General features: G+C 40.5%; 1 protein-coding gene across 1 annotated transcript; it reads right to left on the reverse strand.

Moving 5' to 3' along the window:
• Nucleotides 1-5,727: 5,727 nt before the first annotated feature.
• Nucleotides 5,728-17,488, reverse strand: PSMA1 (proteasome 20S subunit alpha 1). Its single transcript, XM_047692502.1, has 10 exons — nt 17,360-17,488; nt 15,826-15,870; nt 15,189-15,290; nt 14,965-15,068; nt 13,687-13,775; nt 13,005-13,075; nt 12,555-12,684; nt 11,319-11,398; nt 7,425-7,535; nt 5,728-6,090 (listed from the first exon to the last, which is right to left on the reverse strand). Exons 1-10 carry the CDS (start codon nt 17,360-17,362, stop codon nt 6,034-6,036), a joined length of 792 nt encoding a protein of 263 aa, XP_047548458.1. The 5' UTR covers nt 17,363-17,488; the 3' UTR covers nt 5,728-6,033.
• Nucleotides 17,489-17,767: the final 279 nt, after the last annotated feature.

Below are 17,767 nucleotides of genomic sequence, written 5' to 3' on the forward strand. Positions count from 1 at the left end.
CCTGCTATCCTTTTATGGTCACAGCCACTTCCCTCCTCACCCCCTGGCAACTACTAAGCTGTTTGTCCATATCTCTGTAATTTTGTCAAAGATGTAATATATATTAACTGTACAATGTAACCACAGAGATTGTATTTTCATGCAACATAATTCCTTTGAGATGAACCCAAGTTGTGTATACAACAGGTTGTTTCACTTCTGTGTATTCATGTTTAACATGAAATTTTACAAGAACTGTATCTGGTTTCCAAGCCCACTTATCAAGAAGGAACAATCTGTTGGCGTGAAATGAGACCCCCAAAAGCATAAAAACTAGACTTAGCAATAACAAAGGTCTGCGGTTTAGAGCCACCATAGTGCAGGACCAACCACACCCACTTCAACTGCCCTGGAGGCTCATTGTGTTACAGAAGAAAAAAATAATTTTTAAGATTTTATTTATTTATTTGACAGAGAGAGACAGTGAAAGAAGGAACACAAGCAAGGGGAGTGGGAGGGAGAAGCAGGTTTCCCACTGAGCAAGGAGCCCGATGAAGGGCTCGATGGATCTCCACACCCTGGGATCATGACCTGAGCTGAAGGCAGATGCTTAACGACAGCCACACAGGCGCACCTACAGAAGAAAATTTGAAGACTTATCATGACCAAGTCATTAAGGAAACTATTAAGTATGAAAAGATGGGGCGCCTGGGTGGCTCAGCGGGTTAAGCCGCTGCCTTCGGCTCAGGTCATGATCTCAGGGTCCTGGGATCGAGCCCCGCATCGGGCTCTCTGCTCAGCGGAGAACCTGCTTCCTCCTCTCTCTCTGCCTGCCTCTCTGCCTGCTTGTGATCTCTCTCTGTCAAATAAATAAATAAAAATTCTTTAAAAAAAAAAAAAGAAAAGACAAGACATAGTACATTTTATAAAACCTCATTTTAGGTCTGCACTTAAAATGTCATTGACAGTGTATATACATTGTTGTGTACTCTTTTTTTTTTTTTAAAGATTTTATTCATTTATTTGACAGGCAGAGATCACAAGTAGGCAGAGAGGCAGGCAGAGAGAGAGGGAGAAGCAGGCTCTCTGCTGAGCAGAAGGCCTGATGCGGGGCTCGATCCCAGGACCCTGAGATCATGAACTGAGCCGAAGGCAGAGGCTTTACGCCACTGAGCCACCCAGGTGCCCCTGTTGTGTACTTTTTTTTTTTTTTTAAGATTTTATTGGGGCACCTGGGTGGCTCAGTGGGTTGAGCCTCTGCCTTCGGCTCAGGTCATGGTCCTGGAGTCCTGGGATCGAGCCCCACATCAGGATTTCTGCTCGGTGTGGAGCCTGCTTTCCCCTCTCTGCCTGCCTCTCTGCCTACTTGTGATCTCTCTCTCTTTCAAGTGTATAAATAAAATCTTAAAAAAAAAAGATTTTATTTATTTGACAGCGAGAGAGAGAGCACAAGCAGGAGGAGCGGCAGGCAGAAGGAAAGGGAGAAGCAGGTTCCTCGCTGAGCAGGGAGCCTAATGCAGGGTTCGATCCCAGGACCCTGAGACCATGACCTAAGCTGAAGGCAGATACTTAACCCACTGAGCCACCCAGCTGCCCCACATTGTTGTATATTCTTTTTTTTTTTTTAAGATTTATTTATTTATTTATTTGACAGATAGAGATCACAAGTAGCCAGAGAGGCAGGCAGAGAGAGAGAGGAGGAAGCAGGCTCCCTGCCGAGCAGAGAGCCCGATTCGAGGCTCGATCCCAGGACTCTGGGACCATGACCTGAGCTGAAGGCAGAGGCTTTAACCCACTGAGCCACCCAGGTGCCCTGTTGTATATTCTTAAATACAGAGCTTATTCCATATATATCAGGACCTTATATACCTGATTTCCTCCTGACTTATAATATGCACCTTGTTTTGGGTCTTGTTTTTACTCTAGTATATAATTATATAATTTTGAATGCTTTTTCCTTTTTTTAAAGATTTTTGTTGTTGTTGTTGTTGTTGTTTTTGAGAGAGGGAGCACGCAAGAACAGGGGAGGGGTAGAGGGAGAGTATCTGAAGCAGACTCCACACTGAGCGGAGAAGCCCCAGTTGGGAGTTTGAACTCATGACCCTGAGATCATTACCTGAGCTGAAACGGAGTCTGACTGAGCCACCTAGGCACCCCTCATTTTGAATGCTTTTTTTTTTTAAGTTTTTATTTATTTGACACAGAGAGAGTGAGACCAAGAGGGAGAACACAAGCAGGCAGAGTGGCAAGCAGAGAAAGAGGGAGAAACAGGCCCCTGCTGAGCAGAGAGCCAGAAACAGGGCTGAATCCCAGGACCCTGGGATCATGAGCTGAGCCAAAGACAGACGCTTAACCGACTAAGACACCAAGGTGCCCCCGTTTTTTCCCCAAAGATTTAATGCTTTCTAACTTTAAGTTGAGAGCAAAAGCCTTGTCATATACCAAGAATCATAAAAATTTAGGTGTCCAGGAAATCAAAGCCTAGAGAAAAGGAACTTGTCTTCATATCACAAAATGGTCAAACATTGAAAAACCTGGAATTAGAACCTGAATCCTGTCACCTACTTTACTGCCTTTATTTTTTTAACCAGATGAGTTCTTCAAAGCTGCACCTATAGATGCCTAATATATTCCAGATGAGTTGAATATTTTTTAAGATTTTTATTTATTTATTTGACAGAGATCACAAGTAGGCGGAGAGGCAGGCAGATAGAGAGGGGGAAGCAGGCTCCCTGCTGAGCAGAGAGCCCGATGTGGGGCTCGATCCTAGGACCCTGAGATAACCTGAGCCGAAGGCAGAGGCCTAACCCACTGAGCCACCCAGGAGCCCCGAATATTATTTTTATATCAGTGATAGGTTTAATGAGAGATTATTAGGGATTTGTTTATCATTATTTAACACAGATTAAACAGAATAACTAAATATAACACACTAGACAAAACAACAATGGAAATGCTTCACAAAGAACTCTGTACAGACAGTGGAGTTGATTGAATCTTATTGGGGTGGAAAGGATTTTAAGTTCTAAGGTCAGTGTATAAGACTAACATCATATATTAAAAAGATTACCAAGGGAGCACCTGGGTGGCTCACGGTTAAGCCTCTGCCTTTGGCTCAGGTCATGATCCGGCATCCTGGGACTGAGCCCTGCAACCCTGCAATGGGTTCCCTGCTCGGCAGAGAGCCTGCTTCTCCCTCTCCCTGCCACTCCCCCTACTTGTGCTCTATCTCTCTGTCAAAGAAATAAATAAAATCCTAAAAAAAAAAAAAAAAAAAATTACTAAGGGGCTCCCGGGTGGCTCAGTTGCTTAGGTGTCTGTCTGCCTTTGGCTCAGGTCATGATCTGTGGGTATTAGGATCAAACTCTACATCAGCCCCATACTCAGTGCGGCTCTGCTTTTTGCTCTCCCTCTATGGCCCCTGTGTCCGTACCCTCTGTTTCAAATAAATGAAATCTTTACAAAAATAAAAATAAAAAGATTACTAAAACTGGCTCTGAGGGATGACTTTTTTTTTTTCCCAGCTGAGCGCCAGTCAAGTAATTTGTTTGCATTTAGGGAACAGATACAAAATGTTACTTACACATTATCTTTAAACAACAGAATCACCCAACAAGACAAGAGGCTCATACAATGCTAGGCACAGAGGAAGAGAGACTTGCCTGAGGCTTTAAAGAGATTATGAAATTTCCCACTTATGTTCCCTCCTCCAGACTATAAGAGCCATTGAGTGTGAAGGCGGGTGGGACCCCTCCCTCCCATTCACGTTGTGTGTGGAAGTTGCACATGCTCAAGCCAACTCTATGGTAGGTAAAATGGCCACATGGTCCTTGTGGCCTCATCCCAAGCTCCAATGGCCGATTCCTGGGTCTACTTCCAGAATAAAGACCCAACACCTCACACATTCCTGTGTTTAGTCAGGTCTTTCTCTCAACAAGGTTGCCAGAGTTTGTCTTAGCACTTTACCTTCAAGAAGCCAGAGAGATTTAAATCTACTAACACTTTTAAACTTTTGGGTAATCTGTAAGGGCACCTGGTTGGCTCAGTCAGCAGAGCGTTGTGACTCTTGGTCTTGGGCTTGTAGGTTCAAGCCCTACATTGGGTGTAGAGATTACTTAAAATATTATTTTTAAAATATTTGAGAGAGAGAGAGCACAAGCAGGGGGAGTGGCAGGCAGACAGGGAGAAGGAGAAGCAGGCTCGAGCTCAACAGCAAGCATCATGTGGGGCTTGATCCCAGGATGCTGGGACCACAACCAGAGCCAAAGGTAGACGCTTAACCAACTGAGCCACGCAGGTGCCCCCAAAATAAAATCTTTAAGTAAAAATAAATTTTGGGCAATTTAGAAAAAAAAAATAAACTAACATTTTATGAATTTTAGAGTGTATAAGGTATTTTCACATAAATTTTCCCATTTAACCTTTAAAATAATTCTCCAAACATCAACTAATTAGTAGAATTAGAGCTAAAATCCAAGTTCCCTATCTACAAATGAACTGTTCCTCTCTAGAAAGATAGGAATCTCAGGAAATAAAAAACTCCACAAGGTTTCTAAGCAGCAAAATTTTGGAGTGTTTGGTTTGTAGATCAGATTTCCTCAAATCTCATTTTACATGGCCTAAGATAAAAATTGTATTGCAGGGGCGCCTGGGTGGCTCAGTGGGTTAAGCCGCTGCCTTCGGCTCAGGTCATGATCTCAGGGTCCTGGGATCGAGCCCCGCATCGGGCTCTCTGCTCAGCAGGGAGCCTGCTTCCTCCTCTCTCTCTGCCTGCCTCTCTGCCTGCTTGTGATCTCTCTCTGTCAAATAAATAAATAAAATCTTTAAAAAAAAAAAAATTGTATTGCAGTATCTGGATACACCACTCACAAAAATAATGGAAGGCTGTCTAAAGATTACGCCAGAGTGGGGCTGGACATGATAAGAGGAAATGATGGTTTGGAATTAAAACTTCCCTCTTGTCATTTTTGCAAAAGTTCCCTACACTGAGACCAGTGCTATCACTACTGCCATCTGCTGGTTGTAATGAAAAACCATTCATTTGTTAAAAACCTTGCTATTATGCTCGCTGGAAAGTCGTGGTTTCTCAGGTTTTAATAAGAATCTCCAGGGTTGGGGCGCCTCGGTGGCTCAGTGGGTTAAAGCCTCTGCCTTCGGCTCAGGTCATGATCCCAGGATCCTGGGATCGAGCCCCGCATCGGGCCCTCTGCTCAGCCAGAAGCCTGCTTCCTCCTCTCTCTCTGCCTGCCTCTCTGCCTACTTGTGATCTCTGTCTAATAAATAAATAAAATCTTTAAAAAAAAAAAAAAAAAAGAATCTCCAGGGTTGGGGTGCCTGGGTGGCTCAGTGGATTAAAGCCTCTGCCTTCAGCTCCGGTCTTGATCTCAGGGTCCTGGGATCAAGCCCCACATCTTGCTTTCTGCTCAGCGGGGAGCCTGCTTTCTCCTCTCTCTCTGCCTGCCTCTCTGCCTACTTGTGATCTCTCTGTCAAATAAATAAATAAAATCTTAAAAAAAAAAAAATCTCCAGGGTTGAACCCTGCAATTTGTATTCTGAACCAAATCTCCATGGACATGTAGCCAGTCCATACCTAGGGGACTGGTATAAGGCTGTGATAGATAAGAGGTACTATTTTTCCCCATCACTAAACCTAAGGCAAATTAATTTGGCAAACATGGCAGACTACCAGTTGTAATCTCATTACTATTTATAGTTGAAGCTACTTAAAAAACAAAAACCCAACACACGGGCAGGTGAAACAATTTTATTTCACAGTTGTCTTTAAAAACACAAAGACACTATGTTCTTCATATAAAAACATTAGTACAGATAACTATACTTACTAGAAAATGATTATATAGACCCTCTCAAAGAAAAATCATACCATTATATGGTTTCAGACAAGTTGCTTAGGAAAAACACATCCGGACTGATTCCTAAAACATACCATAAGACCACCCTGCATCTTTTGGTTCAAAGTATAGATTACTGTCATCAGTACATGTTCCTGAATTCTTACAGATTTGATAATACACACATAGACTGGCTTGTAACTTAATGTTCCATCGGTTCATCAGCCTTTTCTGCAGGTTCATCAGCAGGTTGAGCAGGCTGTAAGGGGAAGAAAAAAGAAAACAGGTTAAAAAGAAAAAAAATCATTGACCAATATATACTTCTTATCACAAATATTATAAAAAATATGCAAGAAAAAGGGGCTAGGAGATATTCTGGATATTCAGATTTAGTTCACTGCCCTGTTAAAGTTTCTGAACAAACGTTTTTTGTTTTTAAGCAGGCATCATTTTATAGGACTGAAAACCTAAGCATCATTGAACAATTCCAGCATTTTATCATACTTTGTCTTGTTCAGGAATAAAGGCCTCCTTTTTATTATCACTTCTAGCCTTAGAATATAGTCAGTACATTTTTGACATTCCCATCCTCTTCAGCACTAATAAACACAGAGAAAACATGATCAAGCAAATCAGCTGTGTGGAACTCACAGCATTCTTCCCAACAGCACTGGTTCTTACCAACAACAGTTTAAATAATGCAAATCCTACTCCTCCAAATAGTACCAACCATATCCTCTCCAAGATGAAAAAAAAAATTCACAGTGCAGAAAATATTTCTCTCTAGGACACTTTATTTTCAATTACACAGCCATCAAATAAGTATCTATAAATAGCAACTGTATATTCTAAATACCCAACAAAAAAGAGCAGTATTTAATCTAAGATTTCCCAACACTTCCTGATCCTTTTCTCAGTATTTGTGAAGGGCCAATTCAGTTTCCAAAGGGACCCCAATAAACTTTCTCTCAGTCCCCACTCCTATAGACTCGTGGCTGGCCTTATGATTTCCTTTAACCAACAGAATAAGCAAAACTAATGCTGTGCCCCTCCCAGGCCTAGCCTTTAAGAATGTCTGGCACCTTCCATTTTTGAGCTTTTGAACTTTTGCAAGCTCTGAGCTGTTACCCTGCTAAAGAGACCCTTGGGAAGAGAGGCTCTGAGACTACATGGACAGTGGTCCAGTCATCTTAGCAGAGGTCCCAACCTTCTAGCTGTCCCTCTAGGATATACCTAGAGAATATGAATAACAAAGACTGTGAATAAAGCCATCTTGGATGTTCCAGTCCCACTGCTTCAACTGAGTACAAGAGACCCTAAATGAGACCAGCAAAAGAATGACTTAGCCACAGTCCACAAACAGATTTGCGAAAAACAGCAACAGAGAGCCAAATCATCAACCCTTGTTGCTTATGGAGATCACTGCCCCCTCAGTACTTTACATTGTTCAGTTCCAAGTTTTCCTACTGTCATTTGAACTGTGAGCCTACCTCAATGATTAAAGCCAAAAACGGTGTCTTTCCTCAACAACTGTGGTAGGAACAGCAGTTTATGATAGAACTAAACCTTCTGGTATCATGATTAGTTATATACCTGTGCCTTTCTCTGCGGTCTTTCTTCAAGACCTTCCAGGAATGGAGATACATCATCATCATCATAAATCGTGAACTCCAAGTCTTTACCAACAATTCCAATGGAAACATTCTGGGGGCAGGAGGAGGGAAAGATAAAAATTGAAAATCAAGAGAATTCATATTGGAAAATGCTTTTGATTAAATGTTGAGTGAAAAAAACAAAATAAAAGTTTATATAGCACTTAATAAGACTAAAAAGTACTTAAGTGTAGAGAAAAAAGGAAGAAGAAAACTAGCAGATCCCTGTTTAACTTGCAGATTTAATATTCACTTTTGATAATCATGAGTAACGCCAAAGGTCTGGCCTCCTAGGAATTTGTAACTAGGCTCATAATGGAAATGTGCTGCAGACCAGTGTTACCAGAGCGAGCAACTTGGCTGGGAAGTAAGCCTAACTCCAAAGAAATAATCGGGTTTGTTTCCTATGTGCATTAAGACATGGTGATTCCTAATAAGGAAAGAGAACAAGTTTTAGGTTCTAAAATGTTGACTTTGGTGGGTTCTTGGAACTATTTTCTACATGTTAAAATTTAAGAGCAATTCTTAAAATGCTCAGTGAATGCCAACCAGTGTAAAAAAGCCTCCTATAAGATTAAAATTTTAGTGAAAAATTGAGGCATAATATACAGGCCTTCTCTCAATGATTTCATTAATCATTCTCCATGATTCGGTAAAAATATGAAATGAGAAAGCCAGATACCTGAGCAAACTTTTCCAAATTGCAAATGTCAACAGGTAACTGTAAACCCCAATTTTAAAAGATAGTCGTCTTGGAGTGATGGCATGATGGGTACTTTACTCATTTTTGCGGGGAGTGGGTGGGGAGGGAGAGAGAGAATCTTAAGCAGGTTCCACACTCAGCATGGAGCCTGATGCAGGTTCGATCTTATTATGACCTGAACCAAAATCAAGAGTCAGATCCTTAACCAACTGAGCCACCCAGGTGCCCCTATGGTAAACAAATAAAAATAATTTAATGTACGTTCCTGATTTTTTAAAAATTATTTTTAGGATAGGAAAAATTATTTTTAAAAGATTACACAGGTTATAAATTCTTCACATACATATGCAATAATAACTATCCAATCACGATAATAAGATGGATTTACAAAATGCTGACTCATTTCCCTTTAATGATCATTAACCACAAGGAGGCCTGTAGTGGATCCTGCATTGTACTATACGGGTCCCTAGATCATCCAATCTCCTCTCTCCTGGACATCTTTCTAGGATTTTCCATTCTCCTTGCTCCTTATTTCACTGAGAAAACAGAAGCAATTAGAAGAGAATGTTCAGGGGCACCTGGGTGGCTCAGTGGGTTAAAGCCTCTGCCTTCGGCTCAGGTCATGATCTCAGGGTCCTGGGATCGAGCCCCACATCGGGCTCTCCGCTCAGCGGGGAGCCTACATCCTCCTCTCTCTCTGCCTGCCTCTCTGCCTGCTTGTGATCTCTGTCCGTCAAATAAATAAATAAATAATCTTAAAAAATATATACTTTCAGAAGAGAATGTTCACAGGCTCCCATAATAACTACCGTTTCCTGTATCTACGTCCCTAGATTCTCTCCCTTCCTGTTAGTGTGAATGAACCAATATCCCAAGGTCTATCTTTCCACCTGTATACGTTTAAGGACATTGGTCCAGCAGTTTTTCCTCATATTTCTCCTACATAAATGTTTCTCTTTACAATGGATTATTCTTATAATCATGCACCAGACATGCTGTAATTTCTCCCATTTTAAAAAACCAAACCAACGAAAAACTCTCACCACATTCTCTTCCAACCACCACCCCATTTCTCTGAACCTGCAAGAGAATATCTCCAAAAAGCCACTTCCAATTCCTCTTCTCCCATTCTGTCCCGGTTCCATTCCTTTCAGTTTTGGGCTCACCATTCCAATAAAATTGTCTAGTCAAGTCCCCATCATTATTAATCTAATGGCTAATTCTCATTCCCTATCTTCCTTGATGTACTAGCAATTTTTCATTCCCTCTTCCTCGAAATAGTTTCTTCATTTGTTTTCAAGAATGCTTTTCTCCAACCTTCCTCGTCATCTTTCTCAGTCTCTTTTTGTTGATACTCACCTTCCAATCTCTAAAGGTGTGATAGGCACTCTAGAGGGCCCCTTGCCCAGGCCTCAAACCTCTTGAGAACTATTCAATTCCTTCAGTGGTTCCATCCAATTCAATCTCTAAATGCCATTTCTACATAAAGACTCCAAACTTTCTAAGTCCAGCTAGACCATTCTCCACCAAACTCCAGGGCATACACATCTGATAGCTGCTTATTATTATTATTATTTTTTTTAAAGTAAGCGTTATGCCCAACATGGGGCTTGAACTCATAACCCCAAGATCAAGAGCTGTATGGTCTACTGACTGAGCCAGCCTGGTGCCCCAATATCTGCTTATTCTCTATCAGTAATGGACAGTAGGCATTAATAAGTTTCAAGTCCTAAGCTAACTGCCTGATCTTTCTCCACAACTCCTACCCCAAGACTTGTTCCTTCCACTGTCTTATATCCAGCTCAGTAAATCGTAAATCTCTCCTTCCTCTAATCAAGCCCAAAATCATGAAAACAACTTTTTTTGTTATTTTTACACCCTCACAACCAATGCACTAACAAATGTTTTTAGCTCTAATTTTAAAAGATACCCAAAAGTGAACCACTTATCCTGATCTTCAACTTCAAGGCTCTTTTACACCACAATTTCTCTGTATTCTGTATCACCGTAAGACTTTCAAAACTATTTTCACCCATGTTGCCCACTACAATCTATTTTCAGAATGGTGTCCAGAATAACTCTTTTGAAACCTAAATCAAATCATGGTATTCTTCTGTTCAAACTTAATAATCTATTCAGTAAAATCCAAAGTACCTACAATGGTTTATACATGATCTGGGCTCCATTATTTCACTTTAGTCATTCTCTTCCTCTTGATCTCCAACACTCCTGGCCTTCTTGCCTCAAAGACTAGAAATATTCTGGACTCAAAGCCCTTATACTTGTATTCCCTGGAATCATCTTGCTCTAGACATCTGAATCACTCACTCACTCACCTCCTTTAGACATCTTCCTCAAATTTCACTTTCTCAGTGAAGCCATCCTTAACCAACCTATTTTAAATGTCCCTCACCACACCTTCTTCCCATACCCAGATGGTCCTTCTTTTTCCTCTTAACCTATTTTTTCTGTAGTATTTATCATTTTCTTTTTTTTTTTTTAAAGATTTTATTTATTTATTTGATAGAGAGAGATCACAAGTAGATGGAGAGGCAGGCAGAGAGAGAGAGAGGGAAGCAGGATCTCCGCTGAGCAGAGAACCCATGTGGGACTCGATCCCAGGACCCTGAGATCATGACCTGAGCCGAAGGCAGCGGCTTAACCCACTGAGCCACCCAGGCGCCCAGTATTTATCATTTTCTAATGTATTATATAATTTACTTATGCATATATTGTCTATCTCCCCGACCTGAATGTATGCTCCAAGAAAGCCAAGATGTTTGCTGTGTTTATTATATTCTCAATGTCTACTGCCTATACATGATAGGTGCTCAATATATATATTTGTTAACTGAGTTAATAATACAAAGATATTTCTACCTGCTGAAGAAACTGAAGGACATTCTACCTAAGACTTACTGGTTTTATTGCTTTATTCCAAAAAGAAATGTTTGAAAATCATTTCAAAATCAGATCACTTAGTGAATAGCTTAAAGAAAAAGGATGACCAACCAAGGGAGCCATCTCCCAAATTAAAGAATTGTTAAGCATATACTTCTCTATTATATTTATGAAATAAATGATTGACCTATAATGTTGAAATCTCAAATTGAAGAACATGATATCTACCTTTGTAGTTAGGTCCTGTTCTGCTGGAAGCGTCTCTCGTAAGGCACGCAGACCATGTTTCACCAGTTCATTTAAATTGCCTATGTAATAAATTAACAATTATTTCTTAATTTCACCTTCATGCTAGGCTACTTTTATTTGTTAGGTCTATTATGGTTTCAGTCACATACTAAATACATCACAATAATAACAGCCAAAATTATAATGTTTAGCCATATAATCTTCTAATAATAATAAATAACATCACTATTATTTTATGTAATAAGAGAATACATGATTTTTATGCCTAAATTTGGCCTTTTTTATGCTAAATCAAATGGAAATCTTGATTCACAAATGCTACAGCACAAAGTTTTGTAGAATGTATTCTATGGAAGGTGTTTGCTCTTTATAAACAAAGTCTCCAACTCTTTCTATGTGGCCAGTATTAACCTGATACCAAACTAGAAGAAGATATCACAAGAAACTAAAACTACAGATCAATAATCCTTATGGATACAGACACACAAAAAAAACTCAACAAAATATCAGCAAAATGAATCCAGCAACATTTATGTTTATGTAAACATTTATATATATATATAGTTTATATTATTAATCATGAGCAAGAAGGATTTATCCTAGGAATGCAAAGCTGGTTTAACATTCAAAAGTCAAATAATGCAATATACCATGATAGAATGAAGGGGAAACAACCACATGGTCCCCTCAAGAGATGTCCAAAAAGAATGTGTTAAAGTCTAAGACCCTTGCATAAGCAAAGCACTTGAAAAGCTTGTCCTATGATCACATCTTACATCAACATTTTACTTTTCTTTCCCATAGTTACATTAATTTTTTACTTGTTTATGGACTACTTAATACAGAAATATCTGTGTGGCTAAAAATAAGAGAATCACAGAAAACTAAAAGCTGGTAACAGAACTTATAACTGGTAAAGAGTACACTGGTCCTCAACTCTGGTTGGGGCACACTTCAGACCAACAGAACCAACACTCTTCAAAGCTGAGGACATTTGTATTTTGACAAAGTTCTATTGTGACGGAAACTACTGTGATGGCTACATGGGGTAATAACCAGTATGTATGAGAGAAATAATGAACACTCCATGGGCTTATTTGAAAACAAAATAAAACAAAAACTCTTTCTGTAAGGCTAATAGTTTTCTTCATTTAGGATACTATTTATTCACTATATAAAGACTAGAGGGGACCAAAACAAAAAAAAATCACTCACACTCCATAAATCCAGACATATGTCTCTCCAAGTAAGTACGAGCTGATTGAGAACGGGCTCCAATGGACATGGCTCTACAGTCAAAATAGTTGGCAGACGGACAGGTTTGGAAAATGTGAGGGCCCATATCCTACAAATAGAAAAGAAATATATATACATACACACACTGTATAATTTCTAGTCAGTTTTCTTTTGTTTTTGTTTTTTTTTTTAAAGATTTCTTTATTTATTTGACAGAAAGAGAGAGATCACTAGTAGGCATAGAGGTAGGCAGAGAGAGGGGGAAGTAGTAGGCTCCCGGCTGACCAGAGAGGCTGATGTGGGCCTCGATCCTAGGACCCAAGATCATGACCCAAGCCAAAGGCAGAGGCTTAACCCACTAACCCACCCAGGCACCCTCTAGTCAGTTTTTTAAAAAATCATAAAAATATATTAATTCTATTAACTTACATCATAACCAGCAATAAGTAGTCCAACGCCATATGGTCTCCGGCCATATCGCTGGGTTGGTATCTGGGTCTCTTAAACTAGTTAAAGAAACTGTTCTAACAAGGAATAAAGTACTAAATTTATTCTCAAATTAAACACTATTAACAAAGAGCTCTGTTTTCGTTTTTTGTTTTTTTTTTAAGTTGCTGCACAATCCACCACAGCAAGAAGAAATACAAGAGAAATATTTCTTTGGCCTAGTATTACAAAAATGTTAGAACTATCCACCAAACCCAAGAATGAGTGCTAGCAAAATGGTCTCTTTTCACATAGAGAACCTCATCTGTTTTGGATATAAGGGATCAAGAATTTTGAAGGACACCTAGAACCACCAATAAAAAACTTTAAATCTTCTCTAAAAATGAGACTTGACTGGTTTTCCTCAAATTGAGCTTATCTAGGTCTAGAAAAGGGCTGACGAAAGAGCAACCCAAATCCTTATTTAGAATACATTTTTCCATGACAAAATGCCCCACAATTCCTTCTAAATTTTAAACATTTTGTTGTTGAAAAGTAACTAACCTTAAAAGTTTTCAAAATTTTACCTACGCTATGTATTATATTCCCAATAATTAACATAACACTTAAGTATCAAAACTCCATTTAAAGTTCACATTCATAAATGCTAACAAAAAAAGGATACTGCTTCCAATTAGAGATACAAGACGAGACACAGGAAGAGGTCTGTCAAATACAAATCTGGAATCCAAACACTCCTGGCGCATAAAATTACTAAAAAGGAAACAAGGAAAATTAGTTATTTCTCATCAGAGTTATTTCAGTCTAAATAAAGTAGTTTGATTTTTTTTTTGTTTGTTTTCTTCACATGGATTACATCCATGTAAGGGAATGAGAAAGACATGCCACAAGGATGCGTATTTATACCAAACTCTTGGGACACATGAGTTTAAAAAAAAAAAAAAAGATTAAAATACTCCTTAGCTCTAGATAAACTTGGTCTCTGAGCACTTTAGAGAACAGAGAAGGCTGAGCAAGAGTAAAAAGAGCAATAAATTACCCAAAAGGTACTGTGTTACATGCTCTACATGTTGGGCTCTTAAACAATAACCTTGAAAAAGTAAATACTAAAAGAACTGATGGTTTAAGTAACTAGCCTCATCTCAAATACTAAGGGGTAAAAGTAAGAATGAAACTCAATCTGTGTGACTTCAAAGCCCCAGCTCTTCATTTTTAGAACGCCTCTCAACTAGATACAATCTGTTTCCTCTGGACTCACAGAAATCTACCTGTTACTCTTCACTTTCTACCTTGTATTATGGATATACTACTAGATTTTAAGTTCCTAGAAAAGATGCGTATCTGACTCACCCTTGTGTACCCTGCAGTATCCAGTATTGAGCTTTGCAAGAAATATATGTTTAATAAATACTGGCATATTAAAGAAAGCAAGAGTAGTTCCCCCAACCCTCAGAAACCAGACCGAAGTGTCAAGGTCTTCTTAGTCATAACATTGTCTCAAACAATATATCCTGAGTTAACAAGTATCACATTATTTGGTGACTTCTCAGAAGCTTTGATCTTTTTTTTTTTTTAGATTTTATTTATTTATTTTTTTGACAGAGAGATCACAGCAGGCAGAGAGTGAGAGGGAAGCAGGCTCCCCGCCAAGCCGAGAGCCTGATGCGGGGCTCGATCCCAGGACCCCGAGATCATGACCTGAGCCGAAGGCAGAGGCTTAACCCACTGAGCCACCCAGGTGCCCCACAATCTTTAATCTTAACATGGTTAAATCTAGTAGTTTCTATTAGAGGGATCAAGAAACAGACCATTCAGCAACTGAGCCCAAATCCACTAAGGTATCACAATCTGAACTTAGAATCTCTACCAGACAACTTCCTAAAATATCTTAGCTGGACGAATCAAAAGGGATATTTCTTTTGTTTTACATAATCATACTCACCATAACAGTCTAGCATCAGCAGTAAGTCCCGCAATTGAGATACCAATATGGTTGTCAACATGGAGAATTTTTTTCTGATGAGCTGCAAGCTCTGACTGTGCTCTCTAAACAGGGACATTATAAAACACAAAAACACATTTATAGTTTTATTATTTACACAGTGAAACTTACATTTGTTAGTTCCATTTCCTACATGAGGAAGATTTATTTACTGCCTCACTCACCTTTAGTGCAACCAACACTGCATGGGTTTTTGATTTCAGACCAACCGTGGCTGAACCTTGCTTGACAGCTTCCATTGCATACTCAATTTGATGAATCCTGCCCTAAAGAGAAAACAACAACACATCTTAGAGTCATCTTACAAGACCCTTCATATATTCAAAATTGATCTCGTGTTCTTAAATCTCAGGTGAATATATTTAAATCTCAGATGATTTTTCTTTTCTATTTTTTTTTTTAATTTTATTTATTCATTTGAGAGAGAGAGAGAGCATGACAGACGAGAAGGTCAGAGGGAGAAGCAGACTCTCCATGGAGCTCGATCCCTGGATTCTGGGACCACAACTTGAGCCTAAGGCAGTCCCTTAATCAACTGAGCGACCCAGGCGCCCCTGATTTTTCCTTTAAATTAGGAAAGTTACTTTAATGATAAATCTAGGTTCCAGGAATGTCTAAAATGATTATATTCCATTTTCTCACAGCCTACAATTTCATGAGTTTTTCTTTCTTTTTAAAGTAGGCTCCACACCCAATGTGTGTCTCAAATTCACCACCCCAAGATCAAGAGTTGCATGCTCTACTAGTGAGCTAGGTGACCCTCTAAAGCCACTTCACAGATAAAGTATAAAACATCTTTACCTGAGGGCTCCAAACAGTGACATCATTGTCATACTGGTTGCGAAACTGAAAGTAAAAGAAAAAACACCTATTGATTTAAGAACATTACAAATTCAAATTTTTAATAAGCTCTATCATTAAAAAATGTTCTCCCATCTGTTTCCATTCAACATTAACACATGCTGTTAATACAACCTCATTGGTAGATTACTCAGTTGCAAAACAAATTCTAAAACTTACCAGGAGCTAAAAGGGAGGAGCAGATCTAGATGGGACCTAACTTCCCAACTTTCTATCTGTAGCACTCCCTTTGGGTTCAATTACTAAAGTTCATAGTGTTCAACTTTCCTTCCCTGTTTATGCTCTTTCCTTATTCTGGGCCCTAATAAAAAGAGTTAAAAGCACGCTTCCTCTTTAAACTAGCTCAAATGTCTACCTCTTTAAGTCTTCATCTTTTCTCCCAAAATTCCAACATACACTCCCATCAGTTCTTTATCTGCACGTCCCTTTCTGCTTAATGATTAGGAACAGCGGAGATTTATCTTTGAACCCTTGCTGCACTCAAAACAGTGCCTTGAACGTATAAACATTCATACTGAATGAATAAACACAAGAATGTTCTCAGGAAGTCTGACGTTGACACAAACAGTTAAAGCCATCAGAACCATTACTGCTTAATAGACATTGAAACAAGTCTACTAGCCAAATACTGGAAGAATAATCCGGACCGCGGGAGAGTGAGAAAGTTGAGTGCTGGAATGGCAGATTATGGCTGGAAGTCCTGAGGCCAAGTGGTATCCGTGACACCACCACTTCTCCCAGCTTCGGTTTATTCATCCGTAAAACCAGGTGACTGGACAAAATGAAAAGAACCCTTTCTTTTTAAAAAAGATTTCTTGAGAGAGAGTGAGATAGCACAACAGCGCGGGGGACGGGGAGGGAGGGAGAGGGAGAGAAGCAGACTCCCTGAGAAGCAGGGAACCCGACATGGGGCTTGACCCCAGGATCCTGGGATCATGACCCGAGACAAAGGCAGACAATTAACTAACTGAACCACTCAGACGCCCCGAAAGAACCCTTTCTGATCAAGCCCTAGGGGAGAAAGAAATCAGACGGACCCACAAGTAAAATGGACGCTGTCATGGAACGCAAACCCAGGGATCAAGTCTGCTGGGGGCAATACAGTGAAGCGTCGAAGTCAAGTCCCTATGTCCCCCTTCTCTCCCACACAGAGCACGAGGGGCCACTCTGAGCTCCTTGGAATTACACCACTGAAATAACTGGAGGGGCGAACTCAGCTGGTTGACCGAGGAAACAGTGTCCCAGGCTTGGAAGAAAGTGAAACAAACCCCGGAGAACAGCAGCACCGACTACCCACCGCCCCTCTCCCCGCCAGGCCGGAGATGCTGAATCACTGCCGGAATCCTCCCGTTGGCGGGGGTTCTCATACCCCCTAGCCCCGGGCCGCTCTGAGAATGACAGGAGGGGGGGCTCGCCATTCACCCCGCCGGCGGACCTCAGGCCCAAAACTGCCCGCGCTCAGAATCCAACGCACCATGGTTCCGGCGCGGATCTGGCTGCGGCCTCCTGCAGAGGTGCGGAATCAGGAAGGTTGCCGAAACTACAGCTCGACAATCTACAGAGAAGCCTTCGGGATTTTGACGAAGGCGGCGCAGGGCAGGGCAGTCTATCCCAGAGATATCGATAGAACCCGACGCTTCCCCGCCCTCCTCGACGCTCGCCGCCTCTCCAAAGTGGGCGTGGCTTGGGAAGGAGGAGTTGAGATTGGCGGGAAATCTTGGGCAAGGAGTGCGGGCGGCAGCAGAGTTGCGGGGCTGCCGCTACAAAGTCGCCCTTCTTGGATTCTCAGTGATTATTACCTGTGTTTTGCAGATTCCCTCCAAGTCCTCACCGGCCCGACCGATACACCTGAAATCGATCGAGACAACACCTGCGACTCCAG

Source organism: Lutra lutra, chromosome 10 (assembly GCF_902655055.1).
Source record: "Lutra lutra chromosome 10, mLutLut1.2, whole genome shotgun sequence".
NCBI lineage: Eukaryota > Metazoa > Chordata > Mammalia > Carnivora > Mustelidae > Lutra > Lutra lutra.

Coding starts and splice junctions, on each gene's coding strand:
- PSMA1 (XM_047692502.1), bottom strand. Junction 11,399..12,554: donor TATGTCTGGATTTATGGAGT/GTGAGTGATTTT, acceptor TTTATTACATAG/GCAATTTAAATGAACTGGTG. Junction 6,091..7,424: donor GACCGCAGAGAAAGGCACAG/GTATATAACTAA, acceptor TTCCCCTTACAG/CCTGCTCAACCTGCTGATGA.